This window comes from Chiloscyllium punctatum, chromosome 11, assembly GCF_047496795.1.
Source record: "Chiloscyllium punctatum isolate Juve2018m chromosome 11, sChiPun1.3, whole genome shotgun sequence".
Taxonomy (NCBI): domain Eukaryota; kingdom Metazoa; phylum Chordata; class Chondrichthyes; order Orectolobiformes; family Hemiscylliidae; genus Chiloscyllium; species Chiloscyllium punctatum.
This window is the reverse complement of record NC_092749.1, coordinates 56,952,722-56,969,081: the sequence shown is the minus strand read 5'-3', so window position 1 is coordinate 56,969,081 and position 16,360 is coordinate 56,952,722. Positions and strand designations below refer to the sequence as shown.

General features: G+C 39.3%; 1 protein-coding gene and 1 long non-coding RNA gene across 8 annotated transcripts in view; one reads left to right on the top strand and one right to left on the bottom strand.

Moving 5' to 3' along the window:
* The window catches only part of LOC140483018 (uncharacterized), a 52,117-nt gene that overhangs the window by 26,505 nt on the left and 9,252 nt on the right, over positions 1-16,360 (bottom strand). The window contains exon 3 of the long non-coding RNA XR_011961857.1: positions 14,970-15,640. This is a non-coding gene — a long non-coding RNA (uncharacterized lncRNA). The remainder of the gene's footprint in view (positions 1-14,969; positions 15,641-16,360) is intronic.
* LOC140483016 (lutropin-choriogonadotropic hormone receptor-like) overlaps positions 7,526-16,360 on the top strand; it is a 240,622-nt gene continuing 231,787 nt past the window's right edge. For all 7 annotated transcript variants that reach the window (XM_072580853.1, XM_072580854.1, XM_072580860.1 and 4 more), the window contains exon 1: positions 7,526-7,842. In XM_072580853.1, coding sequence (XP_072436954.1) covers positions 7,682-7,842 — 161 coding nt within the window. In that variant the 5' untranslated portion in view covers positions 7,526-7,681. The remainder of the gene's footprint in view (positions 7,843-16,360) is intronic.

The window sequence follows — 16,360 nt, the reverse complement described above, 5'->3', positions numbered from 1 at the left end:
ACGGGAGGTCATGCTTTCAAGATGAGAGGTGGAAAGTTTAAGGAGGATACATGCAGTAAGAACTTCACACAGAGGGTGGTGAGTGTTTGGAATGCGTTGCCAGCAGAGGTGGTAGAGGCAGGCATGGTAGGTTCATTTAAGATGCTTCTGGACAAATGCATGAGTAGGTGGGGAGCAGTGGGATGCAGATGCTTAGGAATTGACCGACAGGTTTAGACAGTACGTTTGGATCAGCTCAGGCTTGGAGGGCCGAAGGGTCTGTTCCTGGGCTGTAAATTTTCTTTGTTCTTTGTTCTTCTTTGTTCCTTCAGTGCAACACAGCAGTGCTAGTCTCAATTGTGTGCTCAGATCCTGGAGTAGTCCTTCAGTCACAAACTATTACAATGGTAAGAAGTGCATGATGTTACTCATGTGCAAGATGGCATGAAATGAAAGGTATCTGAATCCTCATACTATTTTATCTTCTTCCATTGCTGCCAAGGAGATGTGGTTCCTTGGCAAGACTGGCCTTTGTTTGAATGCAGATACATTAAAGTTTGTACCCCTGTACCTTCCAAGAGGGCTTTGACAGTAATGGACCTTTAAGAGAGGATTATTCTGTGCTGTTTCTCTTGTATGGAGATGATGCCAAAGTGGTGCCAGAATGTCAAATTCATAGACGCAGTGGATAATCAAATTTGAGTTTCCTGAATGTTTTTAATTAGACAAAAGAAGCATGAGTGGGCAGTATCAGGCTAACTCAGTATTTTAGTTTTGCTTTCATTTGGGATTTTGGAGTTGGCTGTTGATAGACGCAGATTTGCTCACTGCTGCAGCAAAAAGCTTGAGTTCCCTCTCTGCTGTTATATTGCTTTATCAGTGTTCCTTTCTCCTGGACTGTCGAGAAGATAGCACGAGGAAAATCAGTTTTGATGAATTTGTCTTTGCCAAGGGTGTGCTTATGAGATGCTGCTACATTGAAATATTAATATAACATGATAAGTAATTGAATACTATTTTAAAGCTATTTCAATAGAGTTAGAAGTTATGCCAATTTTTTTTTGTTTGTATTTTAACTGTGTCGTACAAATAAAACATGCTTTGCATACAGCCCAGTAGTGCACCAGTTGAATCACATATGGAACACAGCACATTACACCTGCCCCTAAATAAAATAAAAGTTAGAGTCTGGGCTATCTCTTTGGTATATTTTACGGAATTTTGGTCTTGTCTAAAATAGGCACAATGCAAAATGAAACCTAGCTCCAAATGACCTGTTCCTTTATAAACAGAAACACTGCTCCCTTTACTCATCAGTTCTCCATGCCTCCCATTGTAAACGTGCAATGCTGTAGTAACTTACATCTTGCAATGATTTCTTGAAGCGGATATGCTGTTTGTTAGGTTAGCTTTTCAGAGTATGACACAATTTTCCTTGACTGATGAAAATAGCAGATTGCAACTATTATAAATGTTTAAATATACACATTCGTCATGGTGAGTCGACAGTATGGTGCTGGAAAAACACAGCTGGTCAGGCAGCAACTGAAGAGCAAGACAATCGACGTTTTGGGCATAAGCCCTTCATCCTGATATAGGGGCGTTGATTCTCCTGCTGTTCAGATGCTGCCTGACCTGCTCTGCTTTTCTAGTACCACACTCTGATCTCCAGCAATTGCAGTCCTCACTTTTTCATTAGTCATGGTGACAATTGCTTAGATATGTTAATCTATTGTATGAATTATTGAATTTCTGATTATTTTGGTATTCCATTCACCATAATTTAAATCCTATTTAACTCACCATGCCAAACAAACCCATAGTTGCTCTTTCATAAGTTGTGAATACCTTGATATATGGAACTAATAGAGACATAGTCAGGTAGAAATCTATTATGACCCACAGGAACCTAAACCTAGAGATATGATGCTTGCCCTGAACAGGGCTTTAGGCCTAATTTCAATAACTTAAGGGAGCTCTGTGAGTAGCTGTACACTTTTGGAGATCACTTTCTGAGGTGCCTTTTCAAAATCATCCATTCTTCTTAGTGTGGGATCATCGCCACATTTGCTATGAACATCTGACTCCATTTTCTTTGCCGTAAACAGATACTGAAGTGATTTCACCACCACAACCTTAGAGGTGAACTCCTATATCATCTCTTTTAAATAACCGTTATTTGCTTTCTTTCAATGAATGTTTCAATCTGATTTCCATGCTCACCATGAATTCTCTCACATTACCATTTCACATGAAGCTTTATGCTCTTCCTTTTGGCAGTCTTGAAATTAATTTCTCAAAAGTCAAGTAGATTGATTTGTCAAGTTGTTCCCCTTTTAAACCCACAGAGACTATTGTTAATGTTGATATGTTACTATCTTGGCTCTGGGGTAGCATTCTCATCCGAACCAGATGGTTAAAGGCTCAAGTCTCAATTATTTTTGTGAAGGTGTTGCATTGCAAAGATACCATCTTTCAGACCTCGATGTTAAACTGAAGACTCGTCTGTCTACTTCACATTTCAGATATGGCTCAATGATCTTAACTGCCTTTAAATAGAAAGATTAATGATTCATATGATACTTTAGGGGAATGAATATAAAATCTAATCTAATACTTTTGGGTAATGCTCAGGGGATGCTGTAGAGTTAGAGATCCTGTATTTTCGAAAAGATATTAAAGACCCCAGCAGCCTCCTCACATGGAAGTAAAAGATCCCATTGCCTCATTTTATTGTACAATGGCAAATTTCCCCCTGTCCTGAACAGGATTTTCCCTTAGCTAACACCACAAAGACAAATGCACTGGTTATTGATTTTGTATCTGGATAATCTGCTGTGTTTCTGTACAACACAACCGAGAGCCTTTCTCAAAGGTGTTTCAGAGCATATTGTGCATTTCAAAAGCTCTGTGTATATGAAAGCTCTTTGTTGTTTATTGTACGACCATACATGTTATTCCTGACAATTTTAAAGTCTTTACTGTTAAAGAATTCCACTTCAATTATATTGAAGTAATGAATTACAGAACTTGAATATCGCTGAAATGAGAGCTATGTTGTTGAAGCTTTTCATCTTGCACACATCAGGACAAATGCAAGAATTTCAATTTTCAAAAAAATCACAGCAATCCATGCTATTGATTGGTTGACAAGTTATCATTGGCTGCAGCATTGCCATTTAGGAAGCAGCAGCGAAAAGTAGATTCCTCGAAAGGCTTGGTAATATTTAAAAAGCATATAAATTTTGAACATAAGTTAAATGATCCATATTACAAAATTGACAGATTATCTTGTGTTGATTGTTCATGTAATTATGATTACATTCAGGTTGGCTCATCAAGTGTTCAGCAGATGTACTACTTTGTGTTGTGCATGCGCAAGCTGCTTGATTATGGTCGGTACTGTGCTTATTACTAACAAACAAAGGAACATCCTGTTTGATTCAATCAGCTGACTATGTGGACATAAAGCCCAATTATCTGGCATTGTACTGCACTGAAGGGCATTACATTTGGACCTGAAAAGTGCCAGGTCTTCCTCAAATTACTATGGAAAGTCATGGCCTCTTAAAAAATAAATCAGCATGTTAAGGAAGCCATTTCAGGCTGCTGTCATAGCTATGTGAGTGGTATTTTACACACACACCAAAAAACTGCCATCAGCCCAAAAATAAAATCTGCTTAAGACACAATGCAACCATTGTGTGAATGAATTTCCATACAATTGCAGTGGCAGATATTTTGTCTGTACATTCTAATGATTGGCAAGAGTAAATCAAATGGCATATTCTTTCAATCGCTTCTAACAGCCAGAGTAAAGTCTGCATTCAACGAGCCACGAAACTCCAAAATAAAATGTCTTCTGCTAGATACACTTCTACAATTGGGAAACGCCTGTGAATAATCCAGTTCAGGCTTATAGGTACAAAAGCAAATAATTTCAGATAATTAGTTGAGCAGATAACATGGCTCATTTCTGCTTACATTTCTGTGCAGGGATCCATTCAACACAAGTAAAAATGATATGTTCAAGCATTAGGCCTTTCGTGAACTACCTGGGAGCTCACGGAACAAGTGTTTCACGGAACTGAGGCATTTCCATGAAGGAAGCAATCAGGATCAACTTGCCAAGTAATGAGCAGCCCTTTCTCTTGTAGAATCTATTGCTACAATTGTTTGGAATTTTACATCCTTCCTTTAACCTGACGTATACAAGAGGAAAAGGCTTCAACAGTATCTCTCTCTTTCAGCAATATTTAATTCTTTTTCAATTTCTTCTTCTGGATCAGATGAAAAGTAGTACAGCTTTCAGACCATTGAGACTGCTCCACTGTTTAATACAATTGTCACTGATCAATCACTGCAATGTTTTTTTTCCTCACCTTATCCCCGTAACCCTTTACATCATTTAATACTCAAAAATGTGTCAACCTCTACCATAAAAATATTCAAAAGCTGAGCCTTAATAAAACCTCATGTTCTTCAACATTATATTCCACCTACCACATTCATTCTCCTTTATTAAGCCTGCCCAAATTGTCCGAAAATTATTTTGCATTTTCCGAACAACAAACATTCTTAATTAGCTTTGTCTCATCCACAAATTAGTGAATATTACATTTGGTCCACACATCCAAATTACTGATCTGCATATGAACAGCTGGGACCCAAGTACTGATCCTTATGGTATCACACTAGTCACAGTCTCGCAGTGCAAAGATCACCCATTTAGTTTTACTCTATTTTCAATCACCAATACATGCCAGTACATTCCCTCCTATCCCATGTACTTTAATTTTGCTACAAACTTCCTGTGGGGGATCTCATCAAAACCTTTCTTAAAATCTAAATAAGCTATATCTGTTGACTCCCTTGATCAATTTTGTTAATAACATTGTGAAAAAACTCCAGGCTTGTCAAACGTAATTATCTATTTTCAAATCTATACTGATTATACCCAATTGAATCAATTTCATCCATATGTCCATTTATCATGGAAGTGACATGATGCTCATATATTCCTCTGTAAATTGGAGGAATAATTCACTCATTCAGAATAATTACCGGTGTGTTCTTTGCAGCTTCATGTTCACTTTAATCTGACAGTTTCAATGTCCTCCATAATTCAAACATTAAATTAATTCGTGGAATGTGGGCATTGGAGGCAAGGTTGGGATTTACTGTCTATCCCTAATTATCTTGGGGAAGGTGAGCCATCTTCTTGAGAACCAAGTAATTGGCTAAGCCATTTTGGAGGGTATTGAAAAATCACTGTTGTAGATCTGGAGTCACACGTAGGCTAGACTGGGTAAGGATGGCATATTGCCTTCCTCGAAGGATATTAGTGAACCGGATGGGATTTATCACATTCCAGTTGTTATTACTGATTTAAGTAGCTTTTAAAGCAGCAAAATCCATATATATAATTAACTGACCTCTCCAGAGGCTGTGTTGAGATTTGATTAGATTACCTACAGTATGGAAACAGGCCCTTTGGCCCAACAAGTCCATCCTGACCCTCCAAAGAGTAACCCACCCAGACCCATTCCCTGCATGTATCCCTGACTAATGCATCTAACTCTATTGGCAATTTAGCATGGCCAATTCACCTAAGCCACATATCTTTGGGTTGTGGGTGGAAACTAGAGCACCTGGAGGAAACCCACACAGAAATGGGGAGAATGTGCAAACTCCACATAGACAGTCGCCCAATCGAACCTGGGTCCCTGGCCCTATAAGGCAGCAGTGCTAACCACTGAGCCACCGTGCCACCCCCCTAAGTTTGAACCCAAATCTCAGGAAGGCAACATTTTACAATTCCAAATTGATCCCAGTAAACATTTCTCCCTGCTTTTACTGAAAAAAAAATGCATGATGTTCCATCCAAGCTCTTTGTGGCTAGAAAATACAGATTTTGAACTATCAAACAGACTTAAAATAACACTGATGTGGAGGTGCCGGTGCTGGACTGGGGTGTCCAAAGTTAAAAGTCACACAACACCAGGTTATAGTCCAACAGGTTTAATTCAAAGTGTTAGCTTTTGGAGCGCCGCTCCTTCACTAGGTGGTTGTGGAGAACACAATTGTAAGACACAGAATTTATAGCAAAAGTTTACAGTGTGATGTAACTGAAATTATACATTGAAAAGTACCTTGATTGTTTGGTAAGTCTCTCATTGCACTATACACACACACACAGACACTCCTACACACACACACAGGCACTCCTATACACACACGCATGCACACACAGACACTCCTATACACAGACACACACACAGACATTCACACAAACTCCTACAGACACACACTCAAACATGCACCCTCTCATAGACTTAGACCCTTTTACAATCACTCACACACATATACACTCTCTCTCACAGATACTCACAAACCCCCACCACACACACACACACACAAACCCACATGCACACAAATACATATACATTTGTGGGGTGAATTTATACTTGCAGAGTTACATTGTACTTTGCTCAAAAACTACATGAATCCATATAAGACTCTGTTAATTCATTATTTTAGATTAGAATCAGTCTTAACATTAGGGGCAGCACGGTGGCTCATTGGTTAGCACTGCTGCCTCACAGCGCCAGGGACCCAGGTTTGATTCCCACCTCAAGCGACTGTCTGTGTGGTGTTTGCACATTCTCCCTGTGTCTGCGTGGGTTTCCTCCCACAATCCAAAGATGGGTGGATCAGGTGAATTGGCCATGCTAAATTGCCCATAGTGGTAGGTGCATTAGTCAGGGGTAAATATAGGGGAATGGATCTTGGTGGTTTACTCTTCAGAGGGTCAGTGTGGACTTGTTGGGCCAAAGGGCCTGTTTCCATGCTGTAGGGAATCTAATTATGGTACAGACAGCAGCACGCAGGGGGCTAACACCTTCAAAACATTATCTGGGCTGGCACCAATTGTTAAAGTTAACCTGAGAATATAACTTTTTTTTAAAAAGTGAAACTAACATGGTTATTCAAACAGATGAGACACTTAAACAATCAAGGCATTTTTCGATGTATAATTTCAGTTACATCACACTGTAAACTTTTGCTATAAATTCTGTGTCTTACAATTGTGTTCTCCACAACCACCTGATGAAGGAGCAGCGCTCCGAAAGCTAGTGCTTCCAATTAAACCTGTTGGACTATAACCTGGTGTTGTGTGATTTATAACTAAAATAACACTTGCAGCTATTTATGTTTCAATAATCAAAGACCTGGCTATTAAGTTTTATGAAATGTTTTCTTTGTGCCCAGTTAATTTAGTTACAGTGCGGTTTTACTATGTTCCCGCGGAAGGTCGAGTGCATTTGTTTTGCCAAATGATCACCGTTATCTTCGGCGGGAGAGGACTCAGACAAGTAAGAAAAAAGTTTACTTGACCATCTAACAAGGCGTCTCCTGAGGTCCTGAGGTGAATCGAAAAGAATCAGGGTAACGTCCCAGAGTGGGATTGGAAGCACAGTTGTAACTGATGCTGTTTCCCACCCACCCAGCAAGGGTCTCCCCCCCACCCCTCGTGCAGCTCCGCCTCTGAGATGCCACTAACACTGAGCTCCAGGCACGTCTGATATTGTTACAGGACGGTCAGTCGAAAGTGCAACAATTAACTCATATTTTGCAGCGTCGAAGCTTCCTTGGAACAATCAGAACTATGTGAAACAAGTATTTAAACAACAAACAAAAAATGTCTTGGCTTTTGCTCTTGCTGCTCTGCCTGGTTCTGTATCCTCTCTCCCGTGCTAACTGCCCCAAACTTTGTAGCTGTAAATCGGACGATCGTGTCACTTGTGAAGGCAGGGAAGTCGATCATTTTCCAAAGGGGTTTTCCAGAGGCTCCCGTAAACTGTGAGTATATCACGTTTATTCTGTAGTCCAGGCAGGAAAAGTAGCACTAAATTGAAACTGTAATTTCCACTCGAGCCCTAACTTCCATGGTTTTCAGTTCCAAAGCATTCCGCTGCAGTGGGAGAGTTTGGGGCAGAGCAGTGCTCCGGTTCAACTTTCTTTAATGCAGAAAGTACTATACACGTTGACAATTTATTGTAAAAATAATTTCACTGGCCTAAATACTGTTCGCTAAATCTGGATTGGTATATGTTTTAAGACAAGGCTCTCAGCTTGTGACTATTTACACGCTTTCAACTGTGATGTGATTTTAAACACTGAACCTGCTAAAAAGAAAGAACTTGCATTTCTTTTGCCATTCTTTAGGCATCCGGGACAATTAAATGTGGCAATAGCTGCCGGGCAGCCTACGTAGACACTGCAAATTCCCCCAAAATGACAATGACTTAAATTATCAGATCATCTTGTTTAATTCTTATTTGTTGGGGGGGGGGGGGGGGGGATCACTGATGGTCAACACAAGAACCCGCGCCTTTCAGGGACCAGGATCTCCCCCTTCACCCAAAAGTAAAGACATAGAAACCAGCCTCAACAGTGAACCACTTTCTTGATCTGGTGAAAAGGAACCACATTTTCTCCTACTCCTTTACTGTAACAGCTCTGCCCTTAATCTCTTGTTCATTGATCTTGGAATATTGATTTCTGAGTGTTTTCTCTGCCCAAATTTGGGAGGGGTGGGGGGGGGGGAAGTCGACACATTAAAAACTGCCAGTTTGATGAATAAAAGTGCATCTGGCATGACTGTTGTGGGTGAAAAGACCTCTTGAGGTCAAGTTTCATTGCCATCAGAGTGGGGCTGCTGTTAATCCTCAGTAGCAATTCTTTTGTGAGGTTTACTTAGGTGAAAGTAAAGTTGCACATGAGAAATGTGTGTGCTTTGAAATAAAATGAATGCTATCACCATTTGAAGGAGATGTGCTGGAAGAGATCAAATCTCTGCCAAGTTGTATGATTATCTTCTTTAATAGGATGTGGATGTTGCGAGCTTAGGCCAGTATTTATTGCTCATCCTGAACTGCCCTTGGGAAGGACTTTGTGAGTTGTTGCTTTGAACTGTGATAGGTACACTCAGTGTTAAAGAGATATAATAAAAAGATAAGTGCAGCACAGTGGCTCAGTGGTTAGTACTGCTGCCTTACAGCACCAGGGTCCCAGGTTTGATTCCAGCCTCAGGCGACTGTGTGGAGTTTGTGCATTCTTCCTGTGTGTGTGCGGGTTTCCTCTCACGATCTAAAGATGTGCAGGCCAGGTGAATTGGCCATGCTAAATTTCCCATAGATTAGGTGTGTTAGTCAGAGGAAAATGGGTCTGGGTGGGTTACTCTTTGGAGGGTCGGTGTGGACTGGTTGGGCCGGAGGGCCTGTTTGCACACTGCAGGTAATCGAATCTAATCACAAAAATTGGCAATGTTTTCACTGGATTTGCAATTGTTTTAAAAAGCACATAACCTGGAGAAAATGCATAAAGGGGAGAGTTAGCCTCTAGTTAGCTTTTCTGTGTAAGATTTCTTTTAGCATGTATTTGCATAGTTTTGTGAACTGGAAGAACCTTTTTTTATAAAATGAAAGATTACTTGAGATAATTTGATAATGGCTTTCCTGGTTGCTAAGAAAGTTGACAAAATTTGCCAAAGTAAATTAATCAAATGGCAGAAATAATAGTTAATAGGATTCTGAGAGTTTAAAGAAAAAGGATCAATATCTTTTCACCTCAAATGAACTTCTCCAATTTCCAAGGAAAAGGAATTGAAATAGATTGAGGAGAGTAAGTTGAGAGATATTTTGAGAAGGCTGGTTGATGGGGTTGATGCATTGAATAATCTTCTTTGTTTCATTTGTTTTTCCTGATTCTGAAATATTATTGGTTTTATGTTCTATCACAGTTAAAACATGGTCAGTATGTTGGAACAAAATGTATTTGGAAGGGAAAAGTACAGTTGACAGTGAATGTATCTAGACTGGAATTCTGCGAAAGCAGAGAGATTAGAAAGCAGCATATGTGGATTCTCAAAATTGAACTGTGACACTGAACACATGATAATGATCAAATTGGAAAAGCTGTAGTAGCTTGGAAGGAAGAGAAGAAAAAGATTTGACCTATAGTCAGTCTCATTCAGATGACTCACTAAATGAGAGTGGCTCTGATGCTTTCATAATTAAACTTTTGAAACACATGGTGGAGTGCGCAGATTTTTTTTAGTGCATATGTTTGCCATTAAAGCTGTTTTTCAAAAAGATTAATTTTCTTCACCAGTACTTGGACCAGAGTTATATTTGGAAAAATGTTACTTATAAATGTGTTGCCCAAAATGTTTGTACTTCATATAAAATTGGATTTTTGGTTTAGAAGTGAGATATAAAATTTCCCTTCAGTTCAGCACCTTGTTGGAACTGCGACTTGACAATTCCACAGATCCTAATAGAATTCATCCCAGAAACGTAAAATAAGTTAGCGAGTTTTGAGAAGATTTATAGCTCAGGTTGAGAAGTAGCTAATGCGACAGTTAATGCATTGGTATTAGTTTTCCATGACTCATTAGATTCAAGGAAGCCTTTAAATTACAGTGGCTCAGTGATAAACACTATTGCCTGACAATGCCAGGGACCCGGGTTTTGATTCCATCCTCAGATGACATTCTGTATGGAGTTTGCATATTCTCCCCATGATTGTGTGGGTTTCCTCCGGTTTCCTTCCATAGCCCAGAGATGTACAGGTTAGGTGTCCTGGCAATGTTAAATTGCCCATAGTGTCCAGGTATGTGCAGGCTAGGTGAATTAGCCATGGAAAATGCAGGGTTACAGGGTTTAGGTAGGATACCTCTTTGGAGAGTCGGTGTGGACTGGATGAGCCGAATGGCCTGCTCCCACACTGTAGGGATTCAATGATTCAAACCGGAAAATAGATAAAGTCACTCCTTTTCTCAAAAAGGGAGGGAGCCAGAAAGCAGGAAACCACAGGTCAGTTGGCTTAACTTCTGTCATAGGAATAATGTTAGAAGCTATTACTAAAGATGTTATAGTATGTTCAAGGTAAAATGAAAGGCAGAACAAACATTGGTTTGTGAAAGGGAAATAATGTTTATCTAATATTTTGGAGTTGTTTGAAGAAGTAACATGTACTATGAATCAACAATAACCAATGGATATATCGATCTTAGATTTGCATAAGTCATTTGATACGGTGCCACATTAAAGCTTATTACAGAAAATAGAAGCTCTTGATTTTGATGGTAATGTCTTGACATGAGTAAAAGATTGGCTAGCTGACAGGAAGCGAAGGATGGGGATAAATGGATACTATTTTAGGCTGGCAGGGTGTCATGAGTGGTGTGCCACAGGAGTCAGTACTGGGACCTCAACCCTTTATGATTCATAGAAATTAATTGAATGATGGGAACAAAGGTATGGTAACTAAATTTGCTGATGACACAAGGATATATCGGAAAGTAAGTTGTAAAGAGGAAATAAGGAGCCTACAAAGCAACATAGATTGGTCAAGTGATTCGGCAACAATCTGGCAAATTGAGTATAATTTAAGAAAGTATGAAATTGTTTTGGCAGAAAGAATGAGAAGGATGCATATTCTCCCAATCTTGTGAGATTGTAGGCCGGAAGTACATGGGTGTCCTAATGTGTGACTCAGAGAAGGTTAGTATGGAGTTGCAGCAAGTAATCAGGAAAGCTAATAGAATGTTGTTTTACTGCAAGAAGAATTGAATGCAAGAATAAGGAGCGATGCTTCAGTTATACAGGGTGTTGGTGAGATCACATTTGGAGTACTGTGTGTCATACTGGTCACTGTACTTAGGGAAGGGTGTTAATATGTTGGAAGCAGATAAGAGAAGGTTGCGCAGATTAATACCTGGAATGAGTTAAGTGCCTTATGAATCAAGTCTAGAAAGGCTCGGGTTGTATCCTGTGGTGTTTAGAAGAGTCAGCGGTGACGTAAATGCTTGAGATCCTGAAGTGTCTTGACTGGGTGGATGTGGAAAGAATGTTTCCTGTTTCAGGAAAACCTAGCACTTGCTGTCATAGTTTAAAAGCAGGAGCCATCCATCTAAGACAGAGATGAAGAAAAGAAAGTTCTCTCAGAAGGTTGGAAGTCTTTACAATTCCCTTCTTCAAAAGGCAGTGGGTGCAGAAGCTTTAATTATTTTTAAGGCAGAGGTAAAAAGATTCTGAACTACCAAAGGGATGAAGGGTTATCAGAGAATGCAGTTGTGTAGAGTTGCAGTTGAAATCAGATCAGCCATGACCTTATTGAATGGTGGAGCAGGCTTGAAGGGCTGAGTGGCCTGTTATTACTTATCCATATGTTAGTGCTCTTTGAAGCAAGCTACTTAAAGTGCCATCTGTAAATGACTTTGATCTTAAATCAATACATTGTCTAATATATTCTTTGTCTTGGGTGAAAGTAATCAGTTTGCATAAATTTCACCTATGCAAGAAATTTAGTTATACAGTTTTCTATTCCCTTCTTCAATGTAAGTATGCTTAACATTTCATTCTAGTATGATATGCACCAGGAACAATGAGATTTGCAACCTTTAAACTCCCGTGCATCGTCAAAATCTTTAACCTTCGTTGTGCAAATTTTACTTTGCTGGATATACTATGTTTGCTTACATCCCAGACAATGCTCTCTTCATTCTTTCAGAACATAATGTAACCAGCTGGCTGAAGAACTTATCTCAGTGATACCAAACTGTACAAGAGTTGTTCTAGTCACCGATGCAGATAAAACTATATGGTACTGTGTTCCATTTCTACTGACAAGCAATATGCTTCTTGCTAATTTTAGAACATAAGAAGTCACTTACAATGCCTTTATACTTATCTCGCCTAGTCAGGACAGTTCTTCCCAGGAATATCTGAAGAACAGACATTAAGAATGTCTCTTTTGTTAACAGTTTTTCTTAATGATAAATGCGACCAGACACTAGAATCATAGCATTTATTTTTAGAATGAAAGGAACATCTATAAATCATTGTTCTACTCCCAAAAGATAGGGAAAATTGCCTGTATGCAATTATATGCTAAGTGGCTAGAATAATCTTTTGTATGGTATTGCAAACCACTATGCGAGTAACCAATGCTGCATTTATTTTAGCAATTATTTAACTTTTACCTAGCATTTTCCACATTGAACTATAAACAACCATAATGAGTGAATTAAGTTCCAATAAATTATGATAACTAGCCATTTTCCACATTAAATTATAATTGTTGTCACTGGCCACTCAGGTGCTTTTTCTTCCTGTTGGTGGAATATGAATAAAATGATCTACACTTGTTTCTTCACTGTGTCCTACACCTTACATGCGCACAACATGGGTGTTGAGGAGAAATAAGCACGACCGCTGAAAAGAAACACTTAATTATAATTGTGTTTCCTGGTTGCAATGAAGTATATTTGTAGGTTTAATTCTGTTAGCACATACATTATTCATCAGCCACACACCAAATAGTAGTAAAAGTAGATGGAAATTTCCTTTTTGCTGCTACAGGTTTATAACATCAGAACATGATAAAGGTAGGAGATGAAGAATGAGCAAATTAATGCATCTAAATCCAACTACTTGATATTGCTAAAGAGATCAATGGTGCTTGCATGATTCAAACCTCAGCAGAAGAGTTTAGTTGATTATATCACCTTCAAACCTTTCTTTCAAATTGTCACTGGATTTACTCATGGCTCTGAAGGTAGCATCAGCCATGAGCATCAAGACAGATGCTCTGTGCAGGCACCAGAATGTGATTGCTTTGAAATCTGGCAGTCTTTGACTTCATTTGCATTTGTTATCCATTGATGCATTAATTTTAATGAATTCCTGATTTATCTACTTTCTTAAACCTGGAAAGCAACAGACTGGTAGATTTCAGTGGCAGCAACATCTTTTTTATTATTTATATGAGCTTTGGATGTGACAGAACTCACACATGTTGAGATACATTCATTCACCACTAAACAATAATATTGCTTAGAGTGGTAAATGAATGACACTAACCCACGGACATCCAAACCATGTGGTGCCCCTACAGAGAACAAAGGACCTGAATGAAGCAAATAAACATGTATTTCCTTAACTAATCAGATAATGGTTAATGAGTATCACAAGAATCCGTACCAAGAAATGAAAGCTAGAATAGTGAATTCAGTGTCAAATCAAATACAAATTAAAATCAAAGTGAAGGCAAGGGAAGATTACGACAATAATTTAAAAGATAGAGAAGGAAAGTAAAAGAAACTTTTTGTTTAATTTGAATGTCTCAAAGCAATTCCAAAAACAGTGTCAGTGAGATTTCTTGGTGGTGATGAAGACTTAGCGTCTAGATTAGAGTGGTGCTGGAAAAGCACGGCAGGACAAGCAGTATCTGAGGAGCAGGAAAATCGACATTTCGGGCAAAAGCCCTTCATCAGGCACCACATGGCCTTCATTTCTGATGAAGGGCTTTTGCCCGAAACATCAATTTTCCTGCTCCTCGGATCTACCTGATCCACTGTGCTTTTCCAACACCACTCTAATCTAGACTCTGATTTACAGCATTTGCAGTCCTCACTTTTGCCTAGGTGATTAAGACTTGCCATGCCATTTAAGACAAACATTCACACTGGCATAGACAAGTCCTAATTTATTATGTTCTTGTTTGAAATGCTATGTCCAGTCTTGATCCCTTCATGTAATATGTGATATTGAGACTTTGGAAAAGGTTCAGAGGTAGGTTGCGAGATCTACCCCAGTTTTAAACACCTTAACTATCAAGAAAACATTGAAAAGGTGAATCTAAATGATCAATTTGCTATAAAATAATATATCAACACGTATCAACCATTAGAATGGTTACGGATGGACAAAGGCATAATTATAAATGTCACAAAGTCAGAGCTTGATTAGATGTTGTTGCACCTGCTACACAGTGGGTTTTAACTCGCATACCAGCAAAAGAACTGTGAGTTATTTCAGTAATAATAAACAACAATATTTGTACTATATTTAGTACTATAACAAGAAAATACACTATAAACTAACAATTTACTATGCAAATCAATCTGTGCTTTAACTTACCTTTGGATGATCATATCCCACCACACTAGAACTTGGCCATGTTCTACGTGTTGATGTTGTCTGGTCTTCTCCTGATGATCACAGGGCTGTCTTCTCTTCTTGGTTGTCATTCTCGAGTTACTGCTCCTGAGCGTGGTGTTACAGTGATTTTTATACTCCGAAGTCTTCATGTTCTTTTGGAAGGATCTTAATTGTCCTCCAACAGATCGATCAGGCTCAATCACCCTGATCAATCAAACCCAACCAGGCATTGGCATGTTGATGGCAGGATCGTCCTTCCGCCTGCATTCCTCGAGGTCCTGGGTACATGTATCCTGCTCCAAATAAGGTAATGAGGCACCTCTGTGTCTGGTATGCACCTTGATATTTCCAATTGTCCTGAGGACGATGTCCATTGTCACCACTCAAACCTAAATTCAGGTGTGCATTGTATGGTCTGCAGCTACCAGGTTAGTTGCAAACCATCCATTGGTGGCTGCAGCCTGTCTGATTCTGCAGCATGTTAATTCGCACAGCCATGACTGGGTTCCATTTCCCAGCATGCTTTAATCATTGTCCACCCTTTGTAACTTCATGACAAGTTCATCATTTCTCATCGTAAGTTCATTATTTTGAGCAGCCCATCTGGCCACAGTTTTCAGTGAAATGAAGATACTGCAGAATCTAGAAATCTGAAATGAAAATAAAATGATGCAATCATTTAGTAGATGAGGCAGTATATGTGGAGAGATAAATCAGGTTAAATTTTCATATCAGCCAGTGTTTGTCATTGTTAAACTGAAACATTGGCTGGAAGTTTTTCACTGCACCCCTTAACTTGATGAGAACACTGCAAGCTGCTGGGGAGGGATGGAAAGTCAAGTGATATGGCAGGGGGTTGCTTGTCCACTTGTTCACTCTAGGTAAAAACAATGACTGCAGATGCTGAAAACCAAATACTGGATTAGTGGTGCTGGAAGAGCACAGCAGTTCAGGCAGCATCCAACGAGGAGCGAAATCGACGTTTCGGGCAAAAGCCCTTCATATTCCTGATGAAGGGCTTTTGCCCGAAACGTCGATTTCGCTGCTTGTTGGATGCTGCCTGAACTGCTGTGCTCTTCCAGCACCACTAATCCAGCACTTGTTCACTCTAGTCAACTGAGACTCCTTTATGAACAAGTAATGACCATTAAGGGCCTGATCTGTGACCACTGGCATTTGAATAGTGGTGGTGATATTATGTGTGGTCACATACCATGTGATGATTCCCGATAGCTTGCTTGAGGGCTCAGGGTTATTTACAAGATTACTGAATGAATCACAAACAAAAGAGAACAGAATAGACAATAACTTAACCTATCTGAAAACGCAACAGATTATCCCAACTTAATGATGCTTTCCAAATACTTGCA